Source organism: Platichthys flesus, chromosome 5 (genome assembly GCF_949316205.1).
Source record: "Platichthys flesus chromosome 5, fPlaFle2.1, whole genome shotgun sequence".
NCBI classification, from domain to species: Eukaryota; Metazoa; Chordata; class Actinopteri; order Pleuronectiformes; family Pleuronectidae; genus Platichthys; species Platichthys flesus.
The window spans coordinates 2,122,011-2,137,392 of NC_084949.1; the positions used below are offsets into that span (position 1 = coordinate 2,122,011).

Sequence of the window (15,382 nt, forward strand, 5' to 3'; positions counted from 1 at the left end):
TCCATAAAAAGTTTTAAGATTTTGCGATACAGATGGAATATGATGGGGCTGTGATTTCTATCCTTTTTGTCTTTTTGCATAAATAAAATGAATATGACCTGTTGAACAGTTGAAGTTAACATTTCCCTTAATGATTCCTGGGCAGGACTCCAAATGCCAAACACAGTCCACAGCCCACCTACCGTTGATTTTTAGCTCCTGCACACACACATTACACACAAAGTTGTTTTGATTTACTTTGCCTGCTTACCTCTACACATATAGAGCTTGTTATTAGAACAAATCTGTGTCGACACATTAAAGGCTAAGCAATTTGAAAATGTTTTCCAATCATTTCAAATGTTTTATGTCATTTACTGATCTATAATCACATACACTACATACGTAGGCTAGATATAGCGAAACAGGGCCCCCTGTTGTGGCTTTATTCTTGTTGTTCAGCACTTTGTACTTGTTGTTGATAAGTGCTGTTTAAATAAAGTTACTCCTTCAGAATGAAACCCACAAAGAGCTATAAAAGAGGGCTAATCAAATAAAACCTATAAATGCCACGTGTCTTCTACATTTAAGGTCCTCTCTTACAAAGTCCACAATGTAGCCGTTTTAATACACCGTCCAAAAGAAGCAAAGAGTTCAAACATTAAATGTTTTTCAGGTTTAATTTATTATTGAACACATGTGCTTTCATGCAAACATTAATGAATAGATTTTAGAATAAAGGATTTTATTCCAACCACTGTTTTGAATCGTGTGAAATTAAATGTATGGGCAACATTGCAACAGGTCCTCTGATGTTTTTAAACATTGAAATATATGTGAAATACAGATATTCTGTGTAATATACAAACTGCCATGAATGAGTAAAATTTATAAAAGGTAGATAATTGACATATTTTAGGAAACCCAATCCACATTTGTTTTCCTTAAGGCAGTACTCCCTGACCATTGGATGTCATCCTCTGTCCATTTAGCTGTAATGTTCAATAGAAAATGCCCCTGAATCACTGGACCTCATGATGGTCTCGTTATGTCTGAGTGAAAGCTGTGAGCGGTAAAGCCCGTTTCTTTCGGTGTCCATCGGGCTGTCCGACACCTACAGCACATGAGGGAGAGCAAGGGGAAGAGGGATGGAGAGAAGGAGAGACAGTGACAGAGAGAGAAAGAGAGGGAGTGAATGAGATACAGCGAGAGAGAGACAGTCTGTTAAAAGATGGATGACAAACTCCACATCCAAATCATTTTTGTTGTTGCACATACTATATTCATATTTTACAGCACATATTATATTCATATTTCTTTCTTCTGCATTTTCAAACAACTATTACAAGTTTGCACGCTTTTCTTTTTTGTCGTCTTTTGTATTTAGTCTTTTGTTCTTTGCTCTATGTACCATACGCTTATTATGCTGCTGTGACACAATCATTTCCAATATTTGAATGAATAAAGTACATCTATGTTTGTATTTATCTTTACTTTACACTTCCTTTACTATAAAAAACTGAAGCCAACATGTGTCATGTTTCATGACTTTGTTTAAAGTCTATGGGTTTAACCAAACACATATATTACATTTAAATATGAGTTCCTATGTGACCTGCATGGCGGAAAATTCCTTAGTCAGGTATAGAAGGAGATTGGCCATAAAAAAATTTTTTTTTTGTTCTATTGGTTAATTTGAAATGAAATGTAATTTTTCACTGTCTGTTCACTGCATCTGTTGATATAATTATTTTTTATCAAATCAAAATATATAATTTGCCCCAGGAATACAGCTTTTTTTTGTTAATAAACTATCTTTGCGTTGAAGGGTGTATTATTGATACATTCATATGCATAATGGTTATACGATTTATAACCTGCAGAGGGATACTTGTTTTTGCTACCCTCCTTAGTTGTGCAAGATCGATTAGCTTATATTAGCTCATAGTATTGGTTTCCTTGCCCAGAGATGCAATGTAAAATGTTGCCCCATGTCTAACAGTAAACCATATGAGCTTTAAATGTTAATAATGTATCAATGCTCTGTTTAGAGTATGTTCTGATCCCTGCAAGTGAGAAAAAGGTTAATTCATGCAGCTTAAGCAATATAATGGATGAGGTCAGATTTAATAGATTACACATAGATAAACCATCAGGTATTTTACCTCTTCAAATTTCTTGGCTTTGTACTGCTCCGCTCCTTTCAGGAAGTTCAGCAGTATGATGTCACACAGCACTGTTCCCTACATAAAAAGTGCAATAATATTTTAAATAGCACTCTTCAAAACAAGGGCAAAACACTCAACACAGTTCACAGGAAAGTTTTACTGAGGAATTTTCATACTGTATAAAATATATATACTGTCTAAAATCTGAGAAAAGGGCAAGGGAGAGGAACCGCAGGGCTCCAGGGTGCATTCGATCTGTGAGACAATTTAAAGCATTATCTTGTGGGCTAGATTTTTTAAAAACTACTCAGACAAACCAAACAATGCACGTCACAGAAGGAAAAAAAATCTGCAATGTAAGAAAATAACATAGAATAGGCTAACATGTCCATATGAGTAGTGAACTAATAGCTAAGAAGCTGAAAGAAGAATTAAGACGCTGAATTTGTGAAGAAGCATTTGTTGCTGCTGCTTGAACAAGACAAATTAAAACTGTGCACTGTATAACAGTGCAATCCCCACTATGCAAGAATGAATACCCGCTATATAACATCTAAATATACTATAATTTCTGTTGTGAACAGCTCTTTTCAACCTGACAGTTGTAAAGCCACGTGACCTAGTCGTGGAAAACCAGCTCCATCACTACCAGTACACATCTGACCCCTTGCCAAAGAAACAGTTCCATCCATTAGACAGTTTAGATGTAGCCAGAAATATCATAGGCTTTCATCAAACAGTTGTTGAAAAGGACATTAAACTACTGAATGAAAAATTACAGGTACGTAATAAATGACTACACTTAGTATAGAAGTAAATCCTCACCACTCCCACTGATGTGAAGGCTGCCACCATGTTGATGAGTGTGGGGATCATGTTGAACTTCCCTGCCTACAAAGGAAGAATAGCAGTAGTATCATTAACACTTAACAAATGAAGTAGTACATGAAATCTTCTCTGTTCATTCATTTCCTACTTCTTCTACCTCTTATATTTCTAAAGTCGCACCATGGATTATGATTTGTGGATCGCGCATCAGAGGTCGCAATGATGATCCAGTATGGCGGATTCTATATCGTGCAGGCTGATCGTAGTGGTAATGGCGGATCCTGTGTCGGGTTGGCATCATATAATGGTGGTGGACCACGACCGAGGCGGCGGCTGATGATGGATCCTAATAAGTGGCAATAGGCAATGACTGTGGACTATAGTGGCATCCGATCTGGATGGTGGATCATGATCTTGCTGGTTGCTGACCATAGACTATGATTGCAGCAGGACTGCTTGACATATAGTATTGAAGTTATCCTTCAAAATGTTTACCCTGATCAATGCTGCTAAAAACGTTAATCTTGATGATGTATTCCTTCACCTGACATCTATTGCACTTCTGTCCGTCCTCGGAGAGGGATCCCTCACATGTAGCTCTCTCTGGGGCTTCTACGTATTTTTACCCTGTTAAAAGGGTTTTTAGTAGTTTTTCCTTACTCTTGCTGAGGGTTAAGGACAGAGGATGTCACACCCTGTTAAAGCCCTATGAGACGAATTGTGATTTGTGAATATGGGCTATACAAATACAATTTTATTGATTGATAAAGTCTTAATTTTGAGTTATGAAAGTTTATTTTCTGCCAGTTAAGCCATTCCAACCATTGTACTAAAGGAAACCAGATCACCCAAAGGAATCTCATACGAAAACAGGGAGGACATGTAAATTCAAGACAAACAAACCCTAATGTGGAAATGTAAATTTACTGCTACCAGATAGCATGTAGAGTAAATTATTCTGCTAGAGAAGTAATGCAGCAAGACATTTTTATTAGATGTTTAAAAAGGAGGTAGAAGTTTATAAAGAGGGGAGAGTGAATTTATTACCTTGTTGAATGTTAAAGGGACTACATGCAGAGTCATATCACTCCATCATTATTTATAGTACATTGTGTTATTCAAGTGATCGTACTTAGCTTGAATCCCTTCAGACATGAGTCTATTCATTATATCACTTGTTCCTTAATGGACACATTTTAACCATGTTATATTAATCTGGAATGAGTGGTTGACCACCAAATGCCATCAAACTCTCAGAGACACACTCACGTTTCCATTAACCAGGACATCGAACCTAATAGCATAGGCTTTCACCAGAGTGCGGTAGTCTGTCCCATTCTCCATCTTGTAATACTTGGCAAACCTGCCAACACAGACACATCACAACAATTTAAATGGATCTGAATGAATTTTTTATTTACATATCAGTTTGCTGTTGAGAAGTACATACACTCCTGATCAAAATCTTAAGACCAGTTAAAAAATTGCATGAATTAGCATTTTGCACTTTTGAATCTTAGGAAGGTTCTAAGTAGAGTTTCAAAATGCAAAAAGAAGAAATGGGAACAAGAGCCCAAAAGTTCTGAGCAGGCAATTTATTGAAAACAACAATTTAACTGAAGTAGGCTGTTCATCAGCCGATCAAAAGTTTAAGACCACAGCTAAAAAAACAACAAAAACCTCCTAAAACAGAAATTAAAGTGTAAAAAACTGACTCAGTAATGAGTAGCTCAACCATTATTGTTGATCACTTCAAAAATTCGTTTTGGCATGCTTGATGCAAGTGTTTCCAAAAGGCTAGTGCGAATGTTGCACCAAGTGGTGAAGATGGCTTCACGAAGGGCATCCACTGTCTGGAACTGAAGTCCATTTTTGTAAACTTCCCTTGCCATCCATCCCCAAATGTTCTCAATTGGATTAAGATCAGGGGAACACGCAGGATGGTGCAAAAGAGTGATGTTGTTCTCCTGGAAAAAAGTCTTGGTCAGACGGGGCATTGTGAATTGGAGCGTTGTCCTGCTGAAAAACCCAGTCGTTACCACACAGACGAGGGCCCTCAGTCATGAGGGATGCCCGCTGCAACATCTCCACATAGCCAGCTGCTGTTTGACGCCCCTGCACAACCTGGAGCTCCATTGTTCCATTGAAGGAAAAAGCACCCCAGATCATGATGGCGCCCCCTCCACTGTGCCGCGTAGAAAACATCTCAGGTGGCATCTCCTTGTCATGCCAGTAATGTTGGAAGCCATCAGGACCATCAAGGTTCAATTTTTTCTCGTCAGAGAATAAAACTTTCTTCCACCTTTGAATGTCCCATGTTTGGTGCTGCCTTGCAAAGTCTAAACGGGCAATTTTGTGGCGTTGAAGGAGACGTGGCCTTTGAAGACGTTTCTTGTTTTTGAAGCCCTTCCTTCGCAGATGCCGTCTGATGGTTATTGGGCTGCAGTCAGCACCAGTAATGGCCTTAATTGGGATGAGGATCATCCCGTGTCTTGACAGACAGCCATTCAGATCCTCCGGCTCAGCGCCGGTGAGATTTTTTTGGGTCTACCACTTGATTTTTTTGTTCCATAACCCTGAGTATCTTGCAAATGCAAAATGACTGTCTTACTGCGTCCGACCTCAGCAGCGATGGCACGTTGTGAGAGGCCTTGTTTATGCAGTTCAACAATCCTACCACGTTCAAAGACGGTGAGTTTCTTTGCCTTTGCCATCAAGAAATCTTCACAGTGTGATTACTTGACAGGAAATGACATGGAATCCAAATTTTTGCACAGATTTTGGCTTTTAAAGGCTGTGGTCTTAAACTTTTGATCAGCTGATGAACAGCCTATTTGAGTTAAATTGTTGTTTTCAATAAATTGCCTGCTCACAACTTTTGGTCTCTTGTTCCCATTTCTTCTTTTTGCATTTTGAAGCTCTACTTAGAACCTTTCTAAGATCCAACAGTGCAAAATGCAAATTCATGCAATTTTTTAACTGGTCTTAAGATTTTGATCAGGAGTGTACTTGACATAAGAGAGACGAGGATCATAACCTTGAGTGATCATTTATATATCACATTTGAAAGCATCAATAGGGCAAATAATGACAAAATGTTCACGCTAATAACAAACAGACAGAAAAATAATAAATAGTCTGTTAATCTATTTCTTAAGGAAATGTCATTGGTTTGGCCAAGATGATTAGAAATCGTCACCTCAGGATCATGAATATCAGCGATGAATTTAATTGCAATCTGGTCAGCCATTGTCAAGTTCTCTGATTTTAAACATGTCAGTCCAACAAGGTAGATCAGTACTGTACCTGAAATTGTAGCCTGGTGAGACAGCATTCTTCTCTGACATGGCATCAAGTCGCGTGAAGGAGTAAGAGGGGTTACACTGATCGTCTGATTTGTCCAGATCACACATCCATCCGATCTTTATTCCAATAACGCCTCCCTGATAAAATTTCCAAACGATTGTACATGCATGAGCGTGTTGTAACCATGTCTCTTTGGAAATGTATTTATATGCAATTAGTTTACCCTTGATAAGATGTAAGGGAGAAACGCAGTACTGTTTGTGTATTCCCATAACACGGCATAAAAGGGTTCAAGACATGTGGTATGTCACCTGCATGGCAATAAAAGGCTTTTCAAAGAGTCCAACCTATTTAGGGTCAGATTGTCCAAATTTATGGATTTTGATTTGTCAAGGATGTTTTTATAATTTACCAACAGTATTGAATGCTTTTGACAGGTCAATTAAGAATGCAGTACAGGCTTGTTTGACAATGTTATTATTGACTTAAACTGCAGCTGTTATTGTGCTGTGACCGGGTGGAAAACCAGCCTACTTTGGCTGATGTATATTCAGTGAGTCAATGAAGGTGCATATTTTTAGATTGAGCAAAGATGCAAGGATTTTTGCAAACAGAAAAAGTTTGGAAATTGAACAGCATTTGTTAAGGTCAGAGACTCTGCCAATTTTTCCTGAATTGGGATTATGCCTCTTAATAAGATTTGGTTGAAATGTGAGATAGATGTCACATTAATCAAACCTGAGACCCAAGCTATCAGAGAAAAGATTGCTTTAGAGGGTGTATCAATAAGAGGTTTGGAAAAGAAAAGATTTTAGTAAGTGGTTGATGTGTTGCCAACTCTAAATGAAACAGGACTCTGGTGAATTATTGCCAATCACTAAACATACAAGAGACTTCTGATTTTACATTTACTGTCCAAATAACCCTGTCTTTCATTATACCCCTTCACAAGAGCTGATGTATATGAATCGATTTAATTGAAGGTCCCGGCATCTTTACTACAAACATAGAGCCCAGCTGAGTGGACAGACGTTTTAGGTCCACAGAGAATCATACTTAATCCTGTCACAACAAAACTATACAAATGGGATTTATGGACTTGGAGCTGGGAAGAAACTTTTCTTTACCGGCACCTAAACATATGGCACACCTTTCAAAAAGTTTCTGTTGAGACCTCAAGAAAACTCAGACACACACCAATTACATAAGGCAGCATCGGGAAAAGATAGCTAACATAGTTATATTAAAAGAAACAAGGGAAAGCCTGTTGGGGATACATGATCTAATTATAAAGCTGCGCTAGACGACATTGTCAATGCTTCCAATGTAACAGTCAGGAAGTTAGGGAGTGATCTTCGATCCTGATTTGTCCTTTAATTCTCACTTGAAACAAATTTAGGACCGCCTTCTTTCACTTGCGTAATATCTCATAAAGACGCAGAAAAACTAGTCCACGCCTTTAGTAGTAGTAGTCTTTCTTTCCTCTTGTTGAGGGTTAAGGGCAGAGGATGTCACACCTTGTTAAAGAACTATGAGACAAATTAAGATTTTTGAATAAGGGCTACACAAATATAATGTGATTGATTGATTGATACTTCCATTACTTGATTTTGGTTAAACACAGGAATTTCTTAATTTTGGCTATATAAAAAAACTCACTGACACAGCCTAAAGGGATAATGTTCAATTTATATATATACCGTCATGTTCAGCACTGAACAAACAGAAACTGATTGTATTGACTTGACTATGTACTTTTGACTCTACCTTTTTTGCCAGTTTGGTGAAGTTCTGCTGCGCGTAGCGGACGACATCTCCCACTCTGAAGATGGGGCAGTAGGTGTTGTTGACCATGTCAAAGTTACATCTTTGGATGTATTCGTCCGTGATAGTAGGAAGGAAGTTCCCTCTGCACAGACAGAGATATATTATAATGTCAACATGTCAGACCTAAGTATCATCATAACTAAAATCATTTTTGTCATACTTTGTATAGTTGAAGGTTGGGAAGCGGATGCTATTCTTAATGAAAATGGTGAAATTCTCTACTTCCATCATTGGCGTTCTGAGAAAGGGGGAAAGAAAGGCACACAGGCACAGACAGAGAGACACAAGTCAATTTACCTCTGGGATAGGGGAATAAATCTTAGATATTTCAAAATATGCCAAAATACAACTAAAACTATAAGCATGCACAGAGATTATTGTTGGTAAGTGACCATTTTAATGTATGTGCTGCCCTGATACAGGTATGTCTGTAACCTTGATACCTCTCAGTGGTCAGGGTAGTCAGTATTGTTCATTAGAAGTTAACAGTGTTAGCAAAGCTCCCTGTCACAGGCATAGTGTTGTCTTACGTCTTGATGGTGTCGATCTCAGCAGGACACCATCCTTTTATCTGACACATTTTTAGCGTGGCATTGAAAGGAACACATTTGCCGGTAAGTATTCCTGTGGAGTAAAAGGAAAGCGTTTTAACAAATAAAAAATGCATTTGTTCATTTTTCATGAATAAATGTTGTAATATTAATAATTGTGAAATAGTTTTTATCAAACATTGTGTCTCAGAAATGACATGAGAAGAAAAACCAAATCAAGGTCTCACCATAACTTCCTGGTTTATTGCGCTGTCTCGAGCAGTCACTGTCCTTGGTACAATTATACTTCTTCTCACTCTGGACACACACACACACACACACACACACAAAGCTGCTTTAATGATTATTTGTATATCAAGGACAGAACAAATAACTATTTATGATGTGAAAGAAAAAAGGTAATCATTGCATCCCGCATATTCTGTGATTATCCTGTAAGTAGATATGAAAATTAGGAATTCCCTCCACATTTTCAAAGGTACAGGTTTATTTTAACTCCAGCACTACACGTTGTGTTTGGTAATCGAAAGCTATTATAAAGTCTATATTAATTATTGAGATTCTTGTTGTGTATGTCAAATCAGTAAAAGAGGTGATAGTAAAAGCAGTTTGACAGCACTATTAGGAAAAACAGTGACTGTGAGGGCGAGCTAGAAATACTGGAACAATGCAGTGCATCAGTTGTTGTAGTTGTAGTTGATCTTACAGCTTAGGTTATACATCACCTCTGATGATAGAGGTAGTTGTAATAGTAAAGCATTAGTAATAGTATTACAGTAATGATATGATACTAGCTGACCTCAGGACAGTATCCCTGGACTTGGTTCTCAGTAGTAATCAGTTTAGTAATGATGCAGAAGACTGAAGCTCCCTGTAAAAACACACATATAAAACACATCACTTCATTGCAAGTACATCAGTACATCCATTCATTCATCCATGTGATGTTCCCATGTACCTGTGTAGGAGTGACGTAGTCTGCAACATCCATGACCTTGTTATTGTATATTCCAAAACCTTTGACTTTGGTCATCACTGATGATTCAATAGCTGTGTCTCTCACCTGGTAGGCCTTCTCATTGACAAAGACCCACCTGAAAAACACACACACACACACACACACACAGACAGTTATTTTTAGTAGTCGTGGTGCCAGCCCCTTACCCTAATCTTAACCCAACTAAATGCCGAACTCGAAACCTTACCCTAAACCTAACCTTATTCTCACCCTTACCTAAAACGCAAGTCTTAATCCTCAAAAACGCGCCTTTGACAAAGTAAGGACCAGCCAAAATGTCCTCACTTTCCATAAATGTCCTCACTCTGTAAGGTCTATGTTCAAAATGGTCCTAATATAGTACAAACACACACGCACAAACACACACACACACACACACATTATAATACTATATTTATTTGGGAGTGGCTCTTTCCCCTTTGACCCTCAAAAGATAAGCTGTATAGATAATAATAATAATCAACATTTTAATAATACTTGGTCATAGTATATAATCATTGATCGTAAAAGTTGTTGTGTGATTTAATAAACAATGCCTTACTCAGTAAATGAAATGTTACTATCTTAAAATATAAATTTCTCTGACTTGCAGCCGCTATTGCTTATTTCAACCAGTGCAAAGTAAACACTGTGAGATCCTAAAAATAGGGCTGAATGAAGAGAAACACTCACCCGATGAAGTAAGTGATGATGAGAAGTTGGACGACGCGGTTGATGATGCCGATGGTCCAGCTCTTCACGACCACTGATTTGGTGGTTTCGTAGGTGAAGAAGTCGGTTATGCAGGACCACATCCTAGCGGTGTGTGAATGTCAGTAGAAAAAAGAAGCGTGTTTGTGTATTTCCTGTATGTGATGTGACTTCTATGATTCTGTACAAATAAAGAGCAAATTATTGCCATATAAATAAATCCCACTCTGTGTGTATTTTTAGAGTAAAGTGTGAAAAAGCCGTTTTCTGTAAATTATACAAATCAGCCAAAATAGAGCTGACGTCGTTGTTACTCTTTGGTGAAGAAACAGTCAGAGCAGTATCCAGATATCCAGGGGTAAGTCCTCTTCTTCATAGAACGGTCAAGGAGTCTTTGAGAAGAGAGTTATGAAAGGCTGAGAAATGCCTTAATTGAGTTAAGTCAATTCAGCTCTCTCTCTCGCTCTCTCTGTCCGGTTCTCTTCCTCTCTCTCTCTCGACTATTGTTCCCCTCCCTCCTGCTCAGTGCACCATGGATGTTGATGTATGATCATGGTCCATGTTTTTGTGTATTCAATTCTAGATTTACAGTCAGAAGATGTTTTTTACCAAAGGTGCTACTAACTTATTTACTATTCATGTGTCACACTTGCACTGATAGATGTTTCTGTCTCCAAATCATCAACCAACATTTGTTTTACTTTAATTATTTGCGTGTTTGTTTATGATGTATAATCATGATAATAATACACCGACAAATCAATAAACTTTTCCTGCTGTCCACTAAAGTTGTTTTATCACTAACGCAAAGATTTTGATAATGATGTTGACTGCACCCGTCATCTCAGGAAATGAAGACCCACTGGAATCATTAGTCTTGTGATAGAAATATCCCCACATTGTATGAAGGATGAAAGCAACAGATATTGATTAATAAAAGTGGAGGTAATGCAAATTAATGTGTTGACAATGATTTGACTCAGTCGGTTTAATATCAGGGACAGTATCTGACATACAGTAGGTTTGCAAAAGTTTGGTTTAGATTAGCAAAGTGACTTGTGCAAGAGGAGAAACAGAGAGCCTTGTTAAGAAGAAAAATATCTTTAAAACTTATTTTTTCAGCTCCTCTTTAGTTTAGATACTGTGAATTGAGACATTTAATTTTGAGACACAAATGTGTTCATTCAGCTCATTCCAATAAAAACAAAAGATAGTAAAAATAATGATAGAATTAACAGTTGTTCCAGTTCCCTTGGCTTTTTAAACAGTGGTCACATCACTCACATCAGAAGCCCTTAACAACTTTTATAAGAAAATATAAAAATGTTCCATAAGTATCATTTCCAGACTTGAAGACATTTACACTGCAAGAAATGCAGTTTTGCCTATTTATTATAAGATTCATATTTTATGATATAAATACATGATGTGCATCATGTGAAAGGTGGACCACAGGAGTGGACCAGACCTCAACCTCATGTATCACTTTCTACATTGAAATATTCACCACAAACCATATTCAGTCCAGGAGATAACGTTTCATCATAATCCAATCACAGCAGTTTTCAATCTAATGCCCTCCACACTCCAATGTCTCCATTATACCGCAGTCACTTATGATGAGTCGATAAAGGACTTCCATTGGGTGAGAACGAGGATATAATTTATATAATCTTTCTCTCTCATTCTTTCCTTCTTTGAAGAGGGTAAGAGGGTCGGATGGGGGCAGTGACAATCAAGGGAAAGGAGGAAATGGGGGAATGAGCAATTTGAAAAAAGGATGGAGAAAAAGAGTGGAGGTGTGGAAAGGATGAAAGAAAACAGTTAAACAGGAGGAAATGACATATTTAAGCACATACACATGTAAATGTGTACGCACACATGCATGCGCACACCAACAAATGCACACAATAGGAAGCCAAGCTTTATGTTGTTCACAGGATCGCCAGTATGACTGACAACTTCTGTTCACTCACATAACACACTCAAACACGCACACACAAACTAGGCCACTGTTCTGACACTGCACTTATCTCTAGCTGGAGAGATTTTTCAGATAAACATGTTATCTTCAATATTAATATTGTTGCTGGTGGAAATGCTTGAGTTTCAAAAATATGTTTTTAATCTTTGGATGTTTATGGCTCTGCATATTTATTCGTGGATTTATAAATGAAAAACCAATATAACATCTAAGGGCATCAAAATCTTAAGACCAGTTAAAAAATTGCATGAATTTGCATTTTGCACTGTTGAATCTTAGGAAGTTTCAAAATGCAAAAAGAAGAAATGGGAACAAGAGCCCAAAAGTTGTGAGCAGGCAATTTATTGAAAACAACAATTTAACTGAAGTAGGCTGTTCATCAGCTGATCAACAGATTTAGCTAAAAAAACAAAAAAAAAACTGCTAAAACAGAAATTTAAGGGTCAAAAACTGACTCAGTAATGAGTAGCTCCACCATTACAATTCGTTTTGGCATGCTTGATGCAAGTGTTTCCAAAAGGCTAGTGCGAATGTTGCGCCAAGTGGTGAAGATGGTTTCACGAAGGGCATCCACTGTCTGGAACTGAAGTCCATTTTTGTAAACTTCCCTTGCCATCCATCCCCAAATGTTCTCAATTGGATTAAGATAAGGGGAACACGCAGGATGGTCCAAAAGAGTGGTGTTATTCTACTGGAAAAAAGTCTTGGTCAGACAGGCATTGTGAATTGGAGCGTTGTCCTGCTGAAAAACCCAGTCGTTACCACACAGACGAGGGCCCTCAGTCATGAGGGATGCCCGCTGCAACATCTCCACATAGCCAGCTGCTGTTTGACGCCCCTGCACAACCTGGAGCTCCATTGTTCCATTGAAGGAAAAAGCACCCCAGATCATGATGGCGCCCCCTCCACTGTGCCGCGTAGAAAACATCTCAGGTGGCATCTCCTTGTCATGCCAGTAACGTTGGAAGCCATCAGGACCATCAAGGTTAAATTTTTTCTCGTCAGAGAATTAAACTTTCTTCCACCTTTGAATGTCCCATGTTTGATGCGCCCTTGCAAAGTCTAAATGGGCAATTTTGTGGCGTTGAAGGAGACGTGGCCTTTGAAGACGTTTCTTGTTTTTGAAGCGTCAGCTAAATGAAATGTAATGGACTATGGCCCACTGTATTGCACTTCTCAATTTAGACACTAGGTGGCGCCAAACTCACCCCTGACCTGCCAGCTGTCCCTCAGAACGCTGCCACGCTCCCCGCCCGAGCGACGCGATTGAGGCGCCCTGTCAACAGTCCGCTCCAGGGCAGGGGGGTGTGGCGGAGTGAGTGACCCGACCTTCGTATTTTTTTCTGTATGTGGCCCTGGGGATAAAAAGTTTGGACAACCCTGCCCTACAATGTGAGAAAGGGCATTCTTTGACATTTTCACAGATTTCCCCAGAAATAATGTATCGATCTCAATGATTCAAGAAATTATACGGAACTATGAATGTGTGCAATTTTGTTCAGCTTTATTGACTTTTGGGAGACTTTTTGGCCTTGGTGGAGGTCTGCACTCTATTGACTGACAATCTATTTTGAATAAAACACCACAAACAAAGAGAAGTGTTTCTTTCCACTTGCGCGCACACACACACGCAAACACTGCGGTCAAGCCAGCCGACACTCACGTGTCTTCGGTCAAATCAGCCGACACAGAAATTCTACTGCACCTATATACTGATATTTATGGTAAACGCATCCGAACCGCCCAGAACAGGAACGGGGATATTTCAAAGTACAATAAAAACAGTTTGTTCAATAATTCCAGATTGAGACTGATATGGCTGTGTTCAGGACCTCTCTGACTACCCACACACTCAATATCAGACATTTTTACTGTATAGATTAAGATATTTTTCAAAGTAAAGTGCAACATTTCTACTGTGGACTACATCATTTCTGGATATTTCAAAGTACAATAAAAACTGTTTGCTCAATAATTCCAGAGTGAGACTGATATGGCTGTGTTCAGGACCTCTCTGACTACCCACACAATTAATATTAGACATTTTTACTGTATAGATTAAGAGATTTTTCAAAGTAAAGTCAAACATTTCTACTGTGGAATACATCATTTCTGGATATTTCAAAGTACAATAAAAACTGTTTGCTCAATAATTCCAAAGTGAGACTGATATGGCTGTGTTCAGGACCTCTCTGACTACCCACACAATTAATATTAGACATTTTTACTGTATAGATTAAGAGATTTTTCAAAGTAAAGTGCAACATTTCTACTGTGGAATACATCATTTCTGGATATCTCAAAGTACTATAAAAATACTTTGCCCAATAATTCCACAGTGAGACTGATATGGCTGTGTTCAGGACCTCTCTGACTACCCACACAATTAATATTAGACATTTTTACTGTATAGATTAAGAGATTTTTCAAAGTAAAGTGCAACATTTCTACTGTGGAATACATCATTTCTGGATATCTCAAAGTACTATAAAAATACTTTGCCCAATAATTCCACAGTGAGACTGATATGCTTCTATTCCCACTCCTATGAGTCCCTTTTCTTGGAATCTCTAATTGTCCTACCCTCTCTTTCAGCCGAACCCATATGTAAAAATCAATCTTGCCTTAGCGATGTCTTGATTTCAATTTCTTGATCGCAGCGTGAAAGACTCTCTTTGTATTTGTTAATTATGTTGAGCAGTTTGTTTATTATCTTATCCTTTTATAGGGATAATGCTTAGGTTAGATTGGGGTACCCTTTTACACTATAACATTTGTTTTCCTATGAATTATGCTCTGTTCAATTAGTAGTGTTGTATTTTTATAATATTTTTTGAATTGGCAACAACTGTGGCTCCTTTGCTCCCTTCGAGCTTGATTATTTATCACCATTTCACTATTGCAAAACTTGTAAGTACAGGTAATATATAACTAAATACATACATAACGCAAACAATGGAGGAAAAAAATAGTTTTATAAATAAAACACCGGAGTAGTTGTCAAAAGCTTTGTTCTTTATAACAAGGTAAA

General features: G+C 38.0%; 1 protein-coding gene across 1 annotated transcript; it reads right to left on the reverse strand.

Annotated features, from left to right (window-relative positions):
* Positions 1-739: 739 nt before the first annotated feature.
* p2rx3b (purinergic receptor P2X, ligand-gated ion channel, 3b) lies at positions 740-10,731 on the reverse strand. Its single transcript, XM_062388161.1, has 12 exons — positions 10,350-10,731; positions 9,618-9,753; positions 9,459-9,530; positions 8,887-8,956; positions 8,639-8,732; positions 8,269-8,346; positions 8,049-8,190; positions 6,282-6,418; positions 4,245-4,338; positions 2,973-3,038; positions 2,145-2,222; positions 740-1,093 (listed from the first exon to the last, which is right to left on the reverse strand). The coding sequence occupies exons 1-12, from the start codon at positions 10,469-10,471 to the stop codon at positions 968-970; spliced, it is 1,215 nt and encodes a 404-aa protein (XP_062244145.1). The 5' UTR covers positions 10,472-10,731; the 3' UTR covers positions 740-967.
* Between the last annotated feature and the right edge of the window lie 4,651 nt (positions 10,732-15,382).